The sequence below is a fragment of the Bubalus kerabau genome, chromosome X, assembly GCF_029407905.1.
Source record: "Bubalus kerabau isolate K-KA32 ecotype Philippines breed swamp buffalo chromosome X, PCC_UOA_SB_1v2, whole genome shotgun sequence".
Lineage (NCBI taxonomy): Eukaryota > Metazoa > Chordata > Mammalia > Artiodactyla > Bovidae > Bubalus > Bubalus kerabau.
In genome coordinates, this window is record NC_073647.1 from 124202888 (window position 1) to 124223440 (window position 20553).

Genomic DNA, 20553 nt, shown 5'->3' on the forward strand with positions numbered 1-20553 from the left:
ATTTCTGAAATTTTTAATTTATATTTTAATATTTAGGACCACAGTTGACTGTGGGTAAGTGAAATATTAAAAAGCACAACCAGAAGCCTTCCCTGGTGATCCAGTGGCTAAGACTCCGTGATCCCAGGGCATACAGAAGATCTGGGTCTGATCCCTGGTCAGGAAATTAAATTGTGCATGCTGCAGTTAAGAGTTCACATGTTGCAATTAAAGATCCCATATGCAACAATCAAAAGATCCCACATGCCACAACTAAGATCTGGCACAAATAAATAAAATTTAAAAAACCACCAGGATAAGGGGCATGACAATATCTCACCCTCAAAATTCCACTTTGGTATATTGGTTATTTTGAATTGAAGGTACTTGAGAAATAGTTGGCTCTTCTTTGTCCCCCTGAAAGCAGGAGATAAATCTCCAATATGAAATGTACTCTCCCTTACCAGGAGGAGAGAAGACATCTGTATCAGTAGAGACAGAGAACTGAGAGCCAAAAAGACAGTCTAAACAAACATTGTTACTACTTGGCCATTAACTACACTTAGTCCAAAGCCTTTGTCATGTCAATGCTTCACAAATTTGTCTAAAAGCTTCCTGCTCGAGTTACTTCTTTGAGTCTCATTTTTTGTGGTGCTCCCATATATACAAAATTAATTTGTTTTCCCCCTATTAATCTCTCCTTTTATTACAAGGAAGTTTCAGCCAAGAACTTAAAAGGGGACAGGGAAAATTATTTTTTTCTCCTCTATACCTCCCATGCAACCCTTCCCCCACTTTAACATTAATTTCAACCAGACCAAAACTTTAGCTCTCAAATCCCTTGCCAAATTACACTCAAGACAGCTTGATTAAATTACCCTTTGAATGGAGTGAGTGCTGGCTCTCCTAGGTGATGGCCAACTGTTAGCCCAGTGGCTTCTGTGTCTAATCTCAAGGGAGTATCTTCTATATTTCTCAGAAACTCCTTAGAGGCCACATATACAAAAGAAACAAACAAAAAAAAAAACTTAAGTTTGTGCATGAGTTCAGATGCACTGGGACAAGAATGAAGGTCACATTCCGTTCCTGCTCCAAGTGAGAATTTCTGTCTGGTTTACCTGAGATCAAAAAGTAACAGCTAAAAGCACTTTATCTCTTGACATTGTCGTTTTAACACTTGAAACACATCATCTGAGGGTTTTGTTCCTGCTCATGATGCCATCAGCCTCATCTGACCCACCATTCAGTTTCATGTAAAATTAATTACCACAGAAGGACTTAAAAGTTTTTTTTTTCCCCCGTCCTTCAATATTATTTTGTATATATTTTTTAGAATTATACTCTATTATTTTAAACTTTTTAGGAAGATTGTATTTCAATTGAAAAAATATTCTATACAATTTTAAAGGTTACTTTCCATTTTCAGTTATTACAAAGTATTGGCTGTATTCCCTATGTTGTACAATGCATCTTTGATCCTATCTTACAGCCAACACTTGGTGTCTCCTAATTCTCCACCCCTAATTGCTCCCCGCCCACACACAGGTAACTGGGCTTCCCCAGTGGCTCAGCAATATAAAAAATCCACCTTCCACACAGGAGAAGTAGGTTCAATCCTTGGGTCAGGAAGATTCCCTGGAGAAAGAAACTGCAACCCACTCCAGTATTCTTGCCTGGGAAATTCCATGGACAGAGTTAGCCTGGCGGGCTACTGTTCATAGGGTTGCAAAAGGGTCAGACACAAGTTAGCAACTAAATAAGAACATTTCATACATATTCTTGAAAGAATGAGGCAAATTCATTGTACTTATCATTTAACTTTATAAAATAAGCATTGAAAAGAGAACTAGGATTGCAGTAACATTTTTTCTTTGGAGTTCAACTATCTTAAAGTCGGTTTCTTTCACATTTGCAAGGAAATGTCTATAGCAGTGGGCTTCCCTGGTGGCTCAGCAGATGAAGAATCTTCCTGAAATACAGGAGATGCAGACTTGTGCTTGATCTCTGGTCTGGAAGATCCCCTGGAGGAGGGCACAGCAACCCATCCCAGTAATCTTATCTGGAGAATCCCATGGACAAAGGAGCCTAGTGGGCCACAGCCCATAGGGTCGCAAACAGTCAGACACAAATGAAGTGACTTAGCACATTTACATGCACACCTACAGCAGTATCATGTTATCTTGTTTCAGATGACAAAACAAAATGGATGGATTCACAATTTCTAAAACAAAAGAGCTCTTACAATTAAATCTTATCATAACATGAAATGCAACATCAATAATCACTCATAAAGTTTTGAAAGCAATTAAACCTATATGAAAAGAATCATTCGAATAATGTATATATGAAAAAGAATAAACTTTCATGTTACACATACAAAATAGGGACACACGGTCATATATACTGCTCTCCTTTCAGCCTCACCTCAAATCTAAATTCTATGAATACTAACTGCCTCTTTGAACAATGCACGAAGAAACTATCCCTAGTTGAGGAAGAAGCTGCTAGTCTCGACACTAGACCTTGGAGTGGCGGAGACCCTTGGCTGAAATGCTGGCCTGAGCTTTCTCTTTTTCCTCTTGCAAAGCCTCCTCATACTGAGATGGGAAAGAACTTGGGTCAGTCCCATGAACCTTGGCGATGAACTTCAAGACCTTCATCTTGGTGGTTTCGGCATGAGCTCTGGGGCCCCACAGGAACTCAGACTGCGCAGGATCAGCGCTGGCCACCTGTCGGAACTCTAGGTATCCTTCCCTCACGAAATGTTCGGTGATGAGCTGCTTGGGCTCCCCAAAGATGAAGTGCTTCTTCCCAGAATATAGCCCGGTCACATTCAGAACTTCCCAAACTTCTTCTTCGGTGGCACAGTTGCCCTTCATGAAGATCACACCCAGGATAAGTATCAGGATGCCGACCTTGGGCACGCCTGCTTCACCATGCATCATGCCATCATAGGTGAGACCTGATTTAATGAAAATGCCATAGCAGTGGTTGGTGGGATCCACTTCCTTCAGATCAAGGCCAAAGAGCATCTCTATGCGCTCAGAGGCTCTCAGGAGGATCTCAGGAAAATGGACTTCACAATCGTTATTGACAACCTGGAGCATATCTGCTTTTGTTACTGGCTCTTTCATTTGATACTTGAACAGCAGGAAATTCACCAACACAGCTATTTTACTATCTAGGGCATCCACAGGCACATTCATGAAATCTGGCACAGCCTCTGAAGTGCCTGGCACAGCCTCTGAGGTGCCTGGACTATTCTCCTCACCTTGATTCATGGAGACCTCACTTGATTTGCTGGATGCAGAGGCTGTGATGCCAATGGAAGATGCAGAGAAACTCTGAGGACCCTCAGGAGTACTGGGTTTATCACCACCAGGAGCCTCCTTCGAATTTCCAGGCATTTGAGGATGGGGGAGGAGATGGGTCTCCTCCAGAGCCCTGGAGAGCTGTGCCATCTCCAGGTTCTGGGACTGAGTGGAGGCTTGATGGGATTGATGCTGTGCACGTCGTGAACTCGTGTGACGCTTAGACAGTTTGATTCTTACGGGCGGCATTTGGCAGCAGTGGGCAGTGAGAAATCACCACCTAAGGGAAAGAAAGCAGATATGAGTGGCCTCAGCTGGTATACTCAACTGTGCTGGCTCAGATAAAAGTTGCCTTCAATGGACTTTTGCTAACAGTGCTTTAGGGTCTCACAGATCTCCTGGCTGCTGTGTCCCTCATGAAGGAGGAATCTTAATGTTCCTCAGGGACCAGGCAGTCAACCCAGGCTAAAAATTCTCAGGGATCACATAGGCAGGTGTATTGTGTCTCTGTAGCACCATTACCCTTCTGAAAAGGGTGGTTCCATTGGTTCTCACTCAGTTTCATTACCTTGGCCTGTGCCAGGATCTCTTCTCCCATGCTTAAATATGAGGCTTTTCTCCTAAGACCAACTAATGTCACATCCCCTAAAATGACTGAGGAGGATGTGCTGAGGTACCTTCTCCAGAATCTGTGATTTCCCAGGGATGACAACAAAGTTAAAATTGTAGATGCTATCTCTGTTGGTGTTGTGGTCCCCCTAGTTTCACTTGGTATGTTACTTTGAATCTACGTAAGTCTGGGGATCTCTGCTTGCTGCCATAACACTGCCACTCAGAACAAAGCCCTGACCTACTGAGATCTAATTGGGGTAATTAGAGGACACAGCCCCTTGACATCTTTGCCCATAGACTCTCAGCACTGACAACAGTGCAGGGCTGAACTCTTTGTTATCCCTCTTCTACTGGGGTCAGTGTTCCCTCAGTATTCAGTGTCTTTGTCCTGACTACTGGCAGGGCCTCAGACTTGATCACTCTGCAAACTGGTGCCAATCTGTCTGCATCCAAGAGTTCCCTATCTTTCAGAGTCAGCCCAGGATGAACTGAGGAAGTACACTTTCTAACTACCTCTACTAGGTCTTCCTTAGGCCAATAATAAGAACTAGACAATGTGGAGCTCCCTTTTTTCTTGGGTGGATTGACTCCTCAGACCTTATTCTTCATCCTTACTGTGACAGACCCTGGTCTCCTTCCTTTGCTGACCTCATATGATATAGGACATAGGCCAAGGACATCAGCTGTCTGTACCATCCAAGAAGGAAGAAAGCAGGGAAGTTGTCGTGAGATCTTTGACCAGGTTCCCTAAGCTGATAAAGTTCTGGGGCTCTTTGACAACCCTATGTTCTGGGCTGGATTCCATTGTGTCTTTCTCTATGTCTCCACACAGACTATTGTACTGCCTCCTGATTTGTGCCACCTCCTTCAGACCATGACTGCCACCTCCCTAGAAGTGAGCTGATGAGACTTCCGGCTAGCCTTGTCTAGGACATCCCAGGGAATGACTACAAAGTCACGACAGGTATATGAGAGTGTCCCATCTATGTTCAAGTAGGTAGTCAGCTCTTTGCTTAAAAAAATGTCTTTACTTTGAATTTTGACAGTGTATGAGAATCCTTCCCTCTGATGACCAGAAGTTGTTCCTCACACTAGAGAGTCATGACCCTGCAACCTCTGAGGAAGTATTAAGAGGATCTGACATGCAGAGTTCCCAAACATGAGACAAATACAGTTTTGTTGAGATCATAAGGTTCTAGAGTTGATATCCCCATAAGCCTCAATTAGGATACTTTCCTTGACTTATAACAAGTAGTGGGATCCCACATTATGTTCACAAACCAATCTTCATAACCCTGAATTCACTAAGCAGTAAATGTGGCGATGTTTCAGTCTGATAGCTTTGCATGGGGCCTCGCAAAGCTGACAGCAGATCTAAAATGACTTTGGCTCCTATCTTCTGGGACGGGAAATTCTCTCAGTCCTTTCTCGGGGGCTTTACTTTGGCAACTAGTAATGGCACCCCACTCCAGTACTCTTGCCTGGAAAATCCCATTGACGGAGGAGCCTGGAAAGCTGCAGTACACGGGGTCGCTGAGGGTTGGACACGACTGAGCAACTTCACTTCCACTTTTCACTTTTATGCATTGGAAAAGGAAATGGCAACCCACTCCAGTGTTCTTGCCTGGAGAATCCCAGGGATGGGGAAGCCTGGTGGGCTGCCGTCTATGGAGTCGCACAGAGTCGGACACGACTGAAGTGACTTAGCTTAGCAGCAGAGCCTTAGTCATCACCTTCTGATACCAAAGGCCATCCCTGCCCACCCCCTCAAAAAGCGAGATCTATTCACTGAGACAACTGAGAAATAAAGGATGGGGAATCCTACACAATCACCATAGCAGGCTTACCAGTGTTGACAGTATGGTTAAGATAATCTGGACCCCTCTGTTCTGGGGCTGGCAGGCCCCTCAAACCTCATTTAGGGACCTTACTTTGGTCTTAACAGGCCTTGGGACTCATCTTTTGCTCACTTCATGTGCTAAGCCCTGTATATCCCAACACTCTCCTCACTGAAAGCCCAAGAAGGAAGAGGAGCAGCATATCATCCTGTCTGCTTCCCTGGACTGATGGTTAAGAGTGTATCCTTGTTGCCACCCCCCTTCTACCCCGTCCTAGGGTAACTTAGGCTCTGGGTCCTAAATCTGTGTCTTAAGTTTCTGGAACTCCTTCTACTCTGTCCTTTGTAATCCCAAGGACCCCACTCAGATAAACACAAATCACTTCCCTGAGCCCTCAGAAGACTAAAGTAGAATGCAGGAATTCTGACCACTCTTTCCTCAGGCTTACAAGGGCTAAATGCAGAGGCAGAGTGAAGTTCATGGAGATCACACCTGCACTGGAATGGTGTGCCCCATTAGTCCTCATTCAATTCCTACATTGCTCTTGGCACTGTATAAGACTCCTCTTCTCTTCTGACCTGATGCCCATTCTTTCATGACTTCCAAAGAGGAAGCAAGGGAATATTTCCTCTGGATATCCCTGTCCACAACTTCCTAGGGTGACAATATCTGTGGACACTGTGGGATCACATGTATCTGGAAGTGAATGTTTCCTCACTGATAACTCTGGGCTCTTACTGTGTATACTTTAAGCACCTGGGAATCCTCCTTCTGATAACCAACTTCCTTTTTTAGACCAAGGCTCACAAATTCCTAAAACTAAAAATGATGAAATTATCTGATACATGGTCAACCTTTCTACCTCAACCTTTCTAGAGATCTCACATGCTTAGCCACAGGGGAATAGACGAGCTTGATGTTAATGGGCTGTTCTGGAATTGTTGCTGCTGTTCAGTCACTCAGTTGTGTCCAACTCTGTGACCCCATGAACTGCAGCATGCCAAGCTACCCTCTCCTTCACTATTTCCCGCAGTTTGCTCAAACTCGTGTCCCTTGAGTCAGTGATGCCATCCAACCATCTCATCCTCTGCATACCCCTTCTCCCCCTGCCCTCAATCTTTCCCAGTGTCACGGTCTTTCCCAAGGAGGTGGCTTTTCACATTAGGTGGTCAAAGTATTGCACTTCAGCTTCAGCATCAGTCCTTCCAACAGGGTTGATTTCCTTTAGGACTGGCTGGTTTGATCTCCTTGGGCAGTCCAAAGGACTCTCAAGAGTTTTCCCCAGCACCACAGTTCTAAAGCATCAATTCTTCAGCACTCAGCCTTCTTTATGGTACAACTCTCATATCTCTACATGACTACTGGGAAAACCATAGCTTTGATTATATGTGTGCTTCAAAATCACTGTGGACAGCGACTGCAGCCATGAAATTAAAAGATCTTGCTCCTTGGAAGGAAAGCTGTAACAAACCTAGATAGCATATTAAAAAGCAGAGACATCAGTTTGCTGACAAAGGTCCATATAGTAAAGAGTTATGCTTTTTCCAGTATTCATGTACAGACGTGAAAAATGGACCACAAAGAAGGCTGAGAGCTGAAGAATTGATGCTTTTGAAGTGCAGTGCTGGAGATGACTCTCGAGAGTCCCTTGGACTGCAAGGTGATCAAGCCAGTCAATCCTAAAAAAAAAGTCAACCCTGAATATTCATTGGAAGGACTGATGCTGAAGCTGAAGTGCAATACTTTGACCACCTGATGCAAAGAGCAGACTCCTTGGAAAAGACCCTGATGCTAGGAAAGATTGATGGAAGGTAGAGAATGGGGCTACAGGGGACAAAATGGTTGGACAGCATCACTGACTCAAGGGACATGAGTTTGAGCAAAGTGTAGGAGATAGTAAGAGGACCAGGAAGCCTAGCGTGCTGCAGTCCATGGTGTCACACAGAGTCAGACACAACTTAGAGACTGAACAGCAACATAAAATTTAGAATAAATCTTTACCTTCCTGAGACTCAGAGAAGGAAAGGAAGGATGGCCTCTGCCTGTTTCACTCCCTGGATCTCTCAGGGCTGTGGAGCCCCCTCTGCCATTACTTGGTTAGTCCCACAATCCTCCCATGCATTCCCCAAACTGAATCCAGGTAGGTAATGTGTCCAGTGCCATGTGCTGCCTAAGGTCCTGAAGTTCAAATAAGGCCCCATCTGTGTGAGACCCCAGAAATGCAAGTGAGAAAAACCTCATGACAGGACATGGAGAGCTGACAAGAAGGGTAGATGCTGTGTACACCCTCCCTCCTGGGGTCAGAGGATTCCTAAGAATTTATTTGGGGTCCTCATCGGGATTCCTGCAGGACATATTAGCTGCACAATGAGAGGTTTAATGGTATTGACCGGTGTTATGGACAAATATTATGAAGGGGAAATACATGTTATGGTAAATGTTGTGAAAATGGGAAATGTATACTTACAAAAAGGGGAATGTTTTGCACAATTATTACTTTTGCCATATGTTAAACCAATAAAGGCATCTGATAAAGTTCGGCAGGGAGGCTTTGGCAGTACCAACCTTACTGCTGCACTATCCACCTTATTAAAGGAACATCAGAAACCCATGCTTACTTTACGCATATGGGGAAAGAATTTCACAGGCATGTTAGATACCGGAGCTAACATTTCAATCATTAGAGCTGCAGAATGGCCCCTCGATTGGGGTAAGGTTATGGCTCCTTCTAGACTATTAGGAGTGGGTGAAACTGATGCCAAACAAACTTTTGTCAATGCATCCTATTTACAAGTGTATGGCCCTGATCAAATTGTAGCTTATCTTAAACCATATATTACTAATATCCCTATCAATTTATGGGGAAGAGATTTTCTTGAACAAACGAAAGCCACAATTTCTTTAAATGAACCCTTTTAATGGGGGCCACTGAGTTAACACTGCTGCCCCTTGATTGGGAATCTGATACCCCAGTATGGACACCTCAATGGCCCCTAACTAAAGAAAAATTGGCAACTCTTACGCAATTAGTTAATGAAGAATTACAAAAAGCTCATATAGAACCTTCATCTTCCCCATGGAATTCCCGTTTTTGTAATAAAAATGAAATCAGGAAAATGGCAAATGTTGATAGATTCAAGAAATGTTAATAATACCATGTTACCTATGGGGCCCTTACAACCCGGATTGCTCTCCCCCTCTATGGTACCAAAAGGATGGTCTAGAGTTATTATTGACTTACAAGACTGTTTTTTTTACTATACCTTTGCACCCTAAAGATAGAAAACATTTTGCCTTTGCAGTTCCTTCTATAAATCACATGGCTCCTGTTACAAGATTTCAATGGAAGGTGCTACCTCAGGGAATGATGAACTCCCCTACCATTTGCCAATATCTCATATCTGTTTTATTACAATCCATTATAGATAAACATCCTACTGCGTTTATAATTCATTACATGGATGATATACTTCTCTCTATGAAATCTGAACTCTGTTTACAACAGTTATATAATGAAGTTACTACTACTCTTCAAAATCATGGCCTGCTTGTAGCACCAGATAAAATTCAATGGAAAGCACCCTTTAATTATTTAGGACATATTCTGGAAGAATCTAAAATCAAACCTCAAAAAACTCAAACTTCTGTGCAATCTCTATGCACATTGAATGATTTTCAAAAATTGCTAGGAGATATTAATTGGCTATGGCCATCTGTTGGCATCCCCACCTATGCCTTACAAAATCTATTTAAAATTTTAGAGGGATCCTGTGACCCTAATAGCCCTAGGCTATTACACCCCTACACCCCTAGGGGTGGGGGTAGGGTGGTATTGGTGGGTGGGGTGTTGGGGGTCATGGTGGGCACGTGAGGGTGGGGTGGTACGAATGAGGTGTGCTGGTGGGGTGTTGGGGGTGGGGGGGAGGTGTCGGGGTGGGGGTGGGGTGTCGAGGTGGGGGTAGGGCGGGTGAGGTGTGGGGGTGGGGGTTGGGTGTCAGGATGGGGGTAGGGCGAGTAGGGTGTCGGGGTGGGGGTAGGGCAGGTGGGGTGTGGGATGTCGGGGTGGGGGTAGGGCGGGTGGGTTGTAGGGTGTGGCGGGGTGTCGGAGTGGGGGTAGGGCGGGAGGGGCATTGGGGTTGGGGGTGGGGTGTCAGGGTAGGGGTAGGCCGGGTGGGGTGTGGGGGTTGGGTGTCAGGGTGGGGGTAGGGCAGGTGGGGTGTGGGATGTCGGGGTGGGGATAGGGCGAGTGGGGTGTCGGGGTGGGGGAAGGGCAGATGGATTGTCGGGGTTGGGGATGGGGTGTTGAGGTGGAGGTAGGGCGGGTGGGGTGTTGGGTGTGGCAGGGTGTCGGGGTGGGGATAGGGCGGTGTGGGGTGTTGGGTGTGGCGGGGTGGGGGTAGGGCGGGTGGGTCATCGGGGGTGGGGGTGGGGTGTCGAGGTGGGGGCAGGGCGGGTGGGGTGTCAGGGGTGGCAGGGTGTCAGGGTGGGGGTAGGGCGGGTGGGGTGTGGGATGTCGGGGTGGGGGTAGGGCGAGTGGGGTGTCGGGGTAGGGGTAAGGCAGATGGGATGTTGGGGTTGGGGATGGGGTGTTGAGGTGGAGGTAGGGCGGGTAGGGTGTCGGGTGTGGCGGGGTGGGGGTAGGGCGGGTGGGTCATCGGGGTGGGGGTGGGGTATCGAGGTGGGGGTAGGGCGGGTGGGGTGTCAGGGGTGGCAGGGTGTCAGGGTGGGGGTAGGGCGGGTGGGGTGTCAGGGTGTGGCGTGGTGGGGGTAGGGCGGGTGGGTAGGGTTTTCGGGGGTGGGGGTGGGGTTCGAGGTGGGGTAGGGCGGGTGGGGTTCGAGGTGGGGTAGGGCGGGTGGGGTGGGGAGGTGTTGGGGTGGGGTCAGGGCAGGTGGGGCATTGGGGGTGGGGGTGGGGTGTCAAGGTGGGGGTAGGGCGGATGGAGTGTTGGGGGTGGTGGTGGGGTGTCGAGGTGGAGGTAGGGCGGGTGGGGTGTCAGGGTGTGGGTAAGGCGGCTGGGGCGTCAGGGGTGGGGGTGGGGTTCATGGTGGGGGTAGGGCAGGTGGGGTGTTTGGGGTGGCGGGGTGTCAGGGTGGGGGTGGGGGTAGTGCGGTTGAGGCATCGGGGGTGGGGGTGAGGGTGGGGGTAGGGCGGGTGGGGTGTGGGGGTGGGATGTCGGGTGGAGGTAGGGTGGGTGGGGTGTCAGGGTGGGGGTAGGGTGGGTGGGGCGTCAGGGTGGGGGTAGGGTGGGTGGGGCATCGGCAGTGGGGGTGGGGGTAGGGCGGGTGGGGTGTGGGGGTGGGGTGTCGGGTGGAGGTAGGGCGGGTGGGGTGTCAGGGTGGGGGTAGGGCGGCTGGGGGTGGGGTTCAGCAGGTGGGGTGTCAGGGTGTCAGGGTGGGGATGGGGGTAGTGCAGGTGGGGCGTCTGGGGTGGGGGTAGGGCGGGTGGGGTGTGGGGGTGGGGTGTCGGGTGGAGGTAGGGCAGGTTGGGTGTCAGGGTGGGGGTGGGGTTTGAGGTGGGCGTAGGGTGGATGGTGTTTTGGGGGTGGGGGTGGGGTTCGACGTGGGGTTGGGGGTCAGGGGTGGCGGGTGTGGTAGCGTGGCGGGGTGGGGGTGGGGTGGTGGGGTAGGGCAGGTGGGGGTGGGGGTATGGCAGATGGTGTGTGGGGGTGGGCTGCCGGGTGGAGGTAGGGTGGGTAGGGTTTCGGGGGTGGGCGTGGGGTTCGAGGTGGGGGTAGGGCAGGTGGGGTGTCGGGGGTGGCAGGGTGTGTGGGGGTAGGGCGGGTGGGGTGTCGGGTGTGGCGGGGTGGGGGTAGGGCGGGTGGGGCAACAGGGGTGGGGGTGGGGTGTCGGGTGGAGGTAGGGTGGGTAGGGTTTCGGGGGTGGGGGTGGGGTTCGAGGTGGGGGTAGGGCGGGTGGGGTGTCAGGGTGGGGGTAGGGCAGGTGTGGTGTCTGGGTGGGGATAGGGCAGGTGGGGTGTCGGGGTGGGGATAGGGCGGGTGGGGTGTCAGGGGTGGGGGTGGGGCGTTGGGGTGGGGGTAGGGCGGGTAAAGGGGTTAGAGGCTCCCTGGGCCGATTGCCCTGACGAGAATCATTGACTCACTGCTATTCTGTGGGGCCGGGTCACCTCTAAACTTAAACTTACTAAGGGGCGTTTGTTTTTGGACCTGTACGTCGGGGACTCTGAGCCCCGCACCTAAAAGACACCACCTCAGACGGCCAAACAGAAAGCACTGATAGGTCAGCCATGAACCTGCCTGCGCAGGAACCTTACCAGGGTTCTGTTGGTGTTCTCATTAGGTGGGCGCCCTCCGTTCTGGGACAGGGGGGTCCCCTTGGTACTCATTTAGAGGTTTACCTCATTTAGAGGCTTACCTGACAGTTAACGGCACCTGTGGCTCCACTGTGGGACTTCGCGCTTCTGATCCAAGCTCTCACAGCCTTGTGGTTCCAACGGAAAATCAGGGGGCATAACCTCCGCTGACGTCAGCCTATAGCTTCCGGGGTCACCCAGCAAGCTGGGTGGGCGTTGTGCGCATGCGCTCAGTTTCAGAGGACGTGGCTGCTGGTCTTGCTCGAAGTTTTTACAAAAGCTTTTGCCAGGCTGTGGGAACGTTGACATCTTTTAATATTGAGTAATCAAAAATGTCTATCATCATTTTATTCTTAAAGTGAACGTCACTCAGTGGTGTCGGACTGTTTGCGACCCCATGGAATATACAGTCCCTGAAATTCTCCAGACCAGAATACTAGAGTAGGTAGCCTTTTACTTCTCTAGGGGATCTTCCCAACCCAGGGATTGAACCCAGGTCTCCCACATTGCAGGCAGAGTCTTTACCAGCTGAGCCACAAGGGAAGCCCAAGAATACTAGAGTGGGTGAAGTGAAGTGAAGTCACTCAGTTGTGTCCGACTCTTTGCGACCCCATGGACTGTAGCCTACCAGGCTCCTCTGTCCATGGGATTTTTCAGGCAATAGTACTGGAGTGGATTGCCATTTCCTTCTCCAGGGGATCTTCCCGACCCAGGGATCGAACCTGGGTCTCCCGGATTGTAGACAGACGCTTAACTGTCTGAGCCACCAGCCTACTCTTTAACGAAGATTCTATATAGGAAAGTAATGTGAAACAGAGCTACCAAAGAGATAAGCATCAGAAAACAAAAACAATGCTAATATAATTAAACATCAATAGAGCATGTAGGAGGTAAATCTACTAATGAAAAACTGTTAAAGTAATAAAATGGTTTTAAACAAAATTTCTAGGTATAAGATAAATATATAAAAATGCACCTTTTTCTGTAGCAACAAACAGTATTAAGGTGAATTCAAATAAAAATAACTTTTAAACTATAATGATAAATACCTCATTCCTAAAAATAAGTATAAGAACTCCACAGAAAAATGATACAGATATTTCTTGAAATTGCTTACATCCTAACTAAATGGAGAAATATTATATGCATTTCTATGTAAGATTCAATATTATAAGCATGTTATTCAGTGTTAGTCACTCAGTTGTGTCCAACTCTTTGTGACCCCATGGACTGTAGCCCACCAGGCTCCTTTGTCCATGGAATTCTCTAGGCAAGAATACTAGAGTAGGTAGCCATTCCCTTCTCCAGGGGATTTTCCCAACCCAGGGATCAAACCCAGGTCTCCTGCGTTGCAGGCAGGTTCTTCACCATCTGAGCCACCAGGTAAGCATAAACATATTCATCTTCCCCAAATTTAATCTACTAGTAACTATAATGTCTCTTTCTCAATGAAGCCACATAATTTATGTGTGAATGTTTATGTATGTGTGTATGTGTGCAAACCTTGACAAAGTAATTCTAAAATTTAAATTGACTTGCAAAAGTCTATGAATAGCCAATATACTCTTAAAAAAAAGATATTATATTAAGAATTGTGAAAACATGACAGTAATGAGAGTTTGTGGTATAGATATGGGCATGTTCCAAAACAGACTCATTGTACATAACCTGGTTTATTGAAAGTTAGCTACTATTGAGAAGCGGGGGGAAAGAACAGTGTTTAATAAAAAATTACAACACAATAGTTTGATATCCACATTAAACACAAAATGTGATGTTTAGAAATAAAACTGTCCCTCACACAACACAGATTTCATTTGCAAATGGATTAACACAAATTCCAATTCCAAGTGGATTAGAAACTTAACTTTTTAACATTTTAGAGTTTATGGAATAAGCACTGCTGCTGCTAAGTCGTTTCAGTCGTGTCCGACTCTGTACGACCCCATAGATGGCAGCCCACCAGGCTCCCCCATCCCTGGGATTCTCCAGGCAAGAATACTGGAGTGGGTTGCCATTTCCTTCTCCAATGCATGAAAGTGAAAAGTGAAAGTGAGCACAGGCATAGGCAAATAGACCAAAGTAACCAAACAGAGTGTCTCCAAACAGACCACTTGTATATGTTGCTTGATTTAAAAAAAAAAAAAAGCCTTTGCAGAGAAGTGGGGAAAAAGCACTATTTTTATGAAGAAATGACAGCAGAACAGTTGGTTCTAGAAGAATTCAGATCACCTTTCTAGTCCCAGCTCTGTTATATTCTAGCCCTGTCAACATGGGCATATTACCAAACTCTATGAGCCTCAGGCTGTTCATCTGTTAAATGGGTTTGATAAGCCCTGTATTCTAGGACTGCTGGAATATAGGTAATATATATAAAGCATATATCATAGTGCCTGGAATATCTGAGATGATTAACAGTTTGTGAATGCATTTCTCAGAGCTCATGAAGGACATGGAATAGTAAATCAACCAAAATGCTGATTTGCAAGTAAAATGTCAACTTCCCCCATTTGAAGACATAATGTGGTAGGGAAGAACAAATCTGACTCCATATTAGATGTGTTCCTTTTACTTTACTTCACTTCACTTTTTACTTTAACCTTACTGTAACTTTTGTGCTCTGGTGCCTGTGCTTAGTCATGCTGGCTCTGCACCTTCTTTAAAAGAATATTGCCTATAGCTTGAAATATACAGGATAACCTGACCATGACCTGACAAGAAAACATTTGTGCTGTTGGAGTTTACAGGAAGATTGTGTGATCTGACAGACCATGACTTCTGGATTTTTAAGGCATGAGCCACCACACATTTCCTTGCAAGGCCCTGTAATAAGCCTTTCTCTGCTCCAGACTCCAGCCTTTTGGTGTTGTTTGGCCTCACTGTGTGTTGGGCACAAGGACTTTCATTTAGTAAAATATTATTTGAGTGGTGAAGAGTCTTCTCCATTTGGATACAATTCACAGCTCCTAAAATTTGTGTGAAGGGCCACCGTCTTCTACTCCTCCCAGCTGCCATTCCATCCAAACCACACCTATTTTCATTCATTCCACCACAAGCAGAAATCTAGCCATTTGTAGACTTACAAAAGATAACAATTCAAATGTCCTTTTTAATGCAGTAGGCTCTAGTTCTCAGTCCAAAGACAAAGACTGCAGGCCCAGCGTCTTTTTCACATCATACCTCAATCAAGTCACAGACTTTTTCCCACAGAAACTCTCTGTATCAGATCAGATCAGATCAGTCACTAAGTCATGTCCGACTCTTTGCAACCCCATGAATTGCAGCACGCCAGGCCACCCTGTCCATCACCAACTCCCGGAGTTCACTGAGACCCACGTCCATCAAGTCAGTGATGCCATCCAGCCATCTCATCCTCTGTCGTCCCCTTCTCCTCTTGCCCCCAATCCCTCCCACCATCAGAGTCTTTTCCAATGAGTCAACTCTTCGCATGAGGTGGCCAAAGTACTGGAGTTTCAGCTTCAGCATCAGTCCTTCCAAAGAACACCCAGGACTGATCTCCTTTAGGATGGACTGGCTGGATCTCCTTGCAGTCCAAGGGACTCTTAAGAGTCTTCTCCAACACCACAGTTCAAAAGCATCAATTCTTCGGCGCTCAGCCTTCTTCACAGTCCAACTCTCACATCCATACATGACCACAGGAAAAACCATAGCCTTGACTAGACGAACCTTTGTTGGCAAAGTAATGTCTCTGCTTTTCAATATGCTATCTAGGTTGGTCATAACTTTCCTTCCAAGGAGTAAGCGTCTTTTAATTTCATGGCTGCAGTCACCATCTGTAGTGATTTTGGAGCCCCCCAAAATAAAGTCTGACACTGTTTCCACTGTTTCCCCATCTATTTCCCATGAAGTGATGGGACCAGATGCCATGATCTTCATTTTCTGAATGTTGAGCTTTAAGCCAACTTTTTCACTCTCCACTTTCACTTTCATCAATAGGCTTTTCAGTTCCTCTTCACTTTCTGCCATAAGGGTGGTGTCATCTTCATATCTGAGATTATTGATATTTCTCCCGGCAATCTTGATTCCAGCTTGTGTTTCTTCCAGTCCAGCGTTTCTCATGATGTACTCTGCATACAAGTTAAATAAGCAGAGTGACAATATACAGCCTTGACGAACTCCTTTTCCTATTTGGAACCAGTCTGTTGTTCCATGTCCAGTTCTAACTGTCGCTTCCTGACCTGCATACAAATTTCTCAAGAGGCAGATCAGGTGGTCTGGTATTCCCATCTCTTTCAGAATTTTCCACAGTTTATTGTGATCCACACAGTCAAAGGCTTTGGCATAGTCAATAAAGCAGAAATAGATGCTTTTCTGGAACTCTCTTGCTTTTTCCATGATCCAGCAGATGTTGGCAATTTGATCGCTGGTTCCTCTGCCTTTTCTAAAACCAGCTTGAACATTTGGAAGTTCATGGTTCATGTATTGCTGAAGCCTGGCTTGGAGAATTTTGAGCATTACTTTACTAGCCTGTGAGATGAGTGCAACTGTGCGGTAGTTTGAACATTCTTTGGCATTGCCTTTCTTTGGGATTAGAATGAAAACTGACCTTTTCCAGTCCTGTGGTCACTGCTGAGTTTTCCAAATTTGCTGGCATTTTGAGTGCAGCACTTTCAAAGCATCATCCTTCAGGATTTAGAATAGCTCAACTGGAATTCCATCACCTCCACTAGCTTTGTTCGTAGTGATGCTTTCTAAGGCCCACTTGACTTCACATTCCAGGATGTCTGGCTCTAGGTCAGTGATCACACCATCATGATTATCTGGGTAGTGAAGATCTTTTTTTGTACAGTTCTTCTGTGTATTCTTGCCATCTCTTCTTAATATCTTCTGCTTCTGTTAGGTCCATACAATTTCTGTCCTTTATCAAGCCCATCTTTGCATGAAATGTTCCCTTGGTATCTCTGATTTTCTTGAAGAGATCCCTAGTCTTTCCCATTCTGTTGTTTTCCTCTATTTCTTTGCATTGATCGCTGAAGAAGGCGTTCTTATCTCTCCTTGCTATTCTTTGGAACTCTGCATTCAGATGCTTAAATCTTTCCTTTTCTCCTTTTTCACTTCTCTTCTTTTCACAGCTATTTGTAAGGCCTCCCCAGACAGCCATTTTGCTTTTTTGCATTTCTTTTCCATGGGGATGGTCTTGATCCCTGTCTCCTGAACAATGTCACGAACCTCATTCCATAGTTCATCAGGCACTCTATCTATCAGATCTAGGCCCTTAAATCTATTTCTCACTTTCACTGTATAATCATAAGGGATTTGATTTAGGTCATACCTGAATGGTCTAATGGTTTTTCCCTACTTTCTTCAATTTAAGTCTGAATTTTTGCAATAAGTAGTTCATGGTCTGAGCCACAGTCAGCTCCTGGTCTTGTTTTTGCTGACTGTATAGAGCTTCTTCATCTTTGGCTGCAAAGAATATAATCAATCTGATTTCCGTGTTGACCATCTGGTGATGTCCACGTGTAGAGTCTTCTCTTGTGTTGTTGGAAGAGGGTGTTTGTTATGACCAGTGCATTTTCTTGGCGAAACTCTATTAGTCTTTGCCCTGCTTCATTCTGTATTCCAAGGCCAAATTTGCCTGTTACTCCAGGTGTTTCTTGACTTCCTACTTTTGTATTCCAGTCCCCTATAATGAAAAGGACATCTTTTTTGGGTGCTAGTTCTAAAAGGTCTTGTAAGTCTTCATAGAACCGTTCAACTTCAGCTTATTCAGTGTTACTGGTTGGGGCATAGACTTGGATTACTGTGATATTGAATGGTTTGCCTTGGAAACGAACAGAGATCATTCTGTCGTTCTTGAGATTGCATCCAAGTACTGCATTTTGGACTCTTGTTGACCATGATGGCCACTCCATTTCTTCTGAGGGATTCCTGCCCGCAGTAGTAGATATAATGGTCATCTGAGTTAAATTGAAACCATACTGTAACCATACTCACAGAAAACTAGTCAATCTAATCACACTAGGACCACAGCCTTGTCTAACTCAATGAAACTAAGCCATGCCCGTGGGGCAACCCAAGATGGGAGGGTCATGGTGGAGAGATCTGACAGAATGTGGTCCACTGGAGAAGGGAATGGCAAACCACTTCAGTATTCTTTCCTTGAGAACCCCATGAACAGTATGAAAAGGCAAAATGATAGGATACTGAAAGAGTAACTCCCCAGGTCAGTAGGTGCCCAATATGCTACTGGAGATCAGTGGAGAAATAACTCCAGAAAGAATGAAGGGATGGAGCCAAAGCAAAAAGAATACCCAGCTGTGGATGTGACTGGTGATAGAAGCAAGGTCCGATGCTGTAGAGAGCAATATTGCATAGGAACCTGGAATGTCAGGTCCATGAATCAAGGCAAATTGGAAGTGGTCAAACAAGAGATGGCAAGAGTGAATGTCAACATTCTAGGAATCAGCGAACTGAAATGGACTGGAATGGGTGAATTTAACTCAGATGACCATTATATCTACTACTGCAGGCAGGAATCCCTCAGAAGAAATCGAGTGGCCATCATGCTCAACTCTCTCTATACAATATACATAAAACACCTAGCTTTTGTACTAGATTCAGCTGCACTGGGACAAAGTACAGGACACCTTCTGTTACTGTCACAGGTAGAAGTTCTCTCTGGCTTACCTAAAATATCAAAAGAACTGTTACGAACAGTTTTTCATTTCAGGCTTAGTCTCTCAACTCTAAGATACATATGAGTGTCTGGCTTCTGCTCACAACACTGACAGCCTCATCTAGCCCACTATCCAACTTAACTTAAAAAATACCTCCCACTGAAGAAACAGTCAGGTCCAAAACCTCAAACCTTCTTCCTTTCTGAGATTTATATTTGACTGTTCTCATCTACAGCTCATCCTGCTTAACTCCTTCCTTTTGTTCTATTTGATTTGTGCAGTGTTTCACCATCTTCATCATGTGAAAGCTGTTCCTAGACTCTAAAGTTCCATGGGCAAGGGTTGGACCATCTTTATTGTAGCATTCCTTGTACTAATAAGGAGGCTTCTAAAGAACAGATGCCTAATAATGTCTAAAGGATGAAAGGGCTTATGACCTAAAGGTTAATTAACTATGGTTTTATTTCTCCTATATTCTTGAATAAGCTAAGCACATCTGTGTCTTTACTTCTACTAAAAGAAATACTAAAATATAAAAAACCAATAATTAACTATTTTATTTCCCTTCTATTTTGTGATCCTAATTATTTCACTATGTGATTTTTTTTTATTATTTCCAAGAAAATACCAAGACTCTTAAGCCTGATAAACAGCAACAAACCTGTGATCCATGCCATTCATAAACTTAGATTCTGATGCTAAATAAACTTTCTGTAAAAACAAAGACAACATTAAAAAAAAAAAAGAAAGAAAGAAAGAAAAAAGGTAAATGACAAAGTTCTCCACACAGAACAGGAATGCAGAGACACCTACAGCCCCACTTTGGCCCTCCATTACTAAAAAGATTCATTCTTCATCCACAACATGAAGAATCTGCCTCAGACTTCACCAGAGGCAGGAAAAGCTACTGACATAGCCCTGGAATTTGAACTGGCCATGGCAGTAGTGCCAGTCCTGGCTGCAACTCTTGCTCAAGCTCTCTCTTTCTCTTCTCTCCTAGCCTCTTCATACCAGGACTGGAAGGCACTGGGACAGCAATGTTGACCTTGGCCAAAACTTCCAGGATTTTTATCTTGCAGGTTTCAACCAGGCTCTTGGACCCCAATGATCACAGCGTAAAGGATCACTGCTGGTCATCTGCCCCTACTCCAGGTATTTTCCCTGCATCAAATCTCTGGTGGGGAGTTTCTTGGGCTCCCCTCAAATTAAATGCCTCCTCCCAATATATTCCCCTACACTATTCAGGAATCCTAAGATCTCCTCCTCAGTGGCATAACTGCCATTCATGGAGACCGAACCCAGGAGAGGCATCAAGAGTCCAGTCTTTGCATTTCCCTGTCACTAGTCAAACTCCCTTTGTGGGTTATGTCCAACTTGCTGACAAAGGCATAGGAATGACTTCTGGGGGTGGTTTTTCTACATTCATGCCAAAAATCAGCTTGAAGTGCTCGTGAAGATTTCAGGGAAGTAGTGCTTGTGCTTTTTGTTGACAATCTTGAACACATCTGCTTTTGTAGTGGGTCTCTTATTTTATACTTGTGCAGCAGGAACTGTACTGTCAACTGTACTATGCTTCCTCATTAGAAGGTCTCTGGGTCAGCTCTTATATGAGAGGTGCTTATCCTTTTCTCATCTTGGCTCCTGGCACCTTCATCTGATCTCATGCTGAAGCACTTGCAGAAACAATGGTAGTGGGTGTGGCTCTCTGAAGTTCCTAAGAATGCCAGCAGCAGGGGGGCCCTGGAGAATATCCCCCCAAATAGGAGGGGAGGTGTCTGACTTTGGGATTTGTGGTGTTTCTCACCAAACTTCTTACTCCTCTGCTCCCAAGGTATGGTGACACTGGCCAGGGACATGAGGCA

The 20553-nt window shown here is 45.8% G+C and overlaps 1 protein-coding gene across 2 annotated transcripts in view; it reads right to left on the reverse strand.

The window, feature by feature from the left end:
* Window positions 1-1780: 1780 nt before the first annotated feature.
* The window catches only part of LOC129639184 (melanoma-associated antigen B16-like), a 113299-nt gene continuing 94526 nt past the window's right edge, over window positions 1781-20553 (reverse strand). For both annotated transcript variants that reach the window (XM_055564187.1, XM_055564186.1), the window contains 2 exons: window positions 12113-12341; window positions 1781-3570 (listed from right to left, as the gene is read on the reverse strand). In XM_055564187.1, coding sequence (XP_055420162.1) covers window positions 2496-3539 — 1044 coding nt within the window. In that variant the 5' untranslated portion in view covers window positions 3540-3570; window positions 12113-12341 and the 3' untranslated portion in view covers window positions 1781-2495. The remainder of the gene's footprint in view (window positions 3571-12112; window positions 12342-20553) is intronic.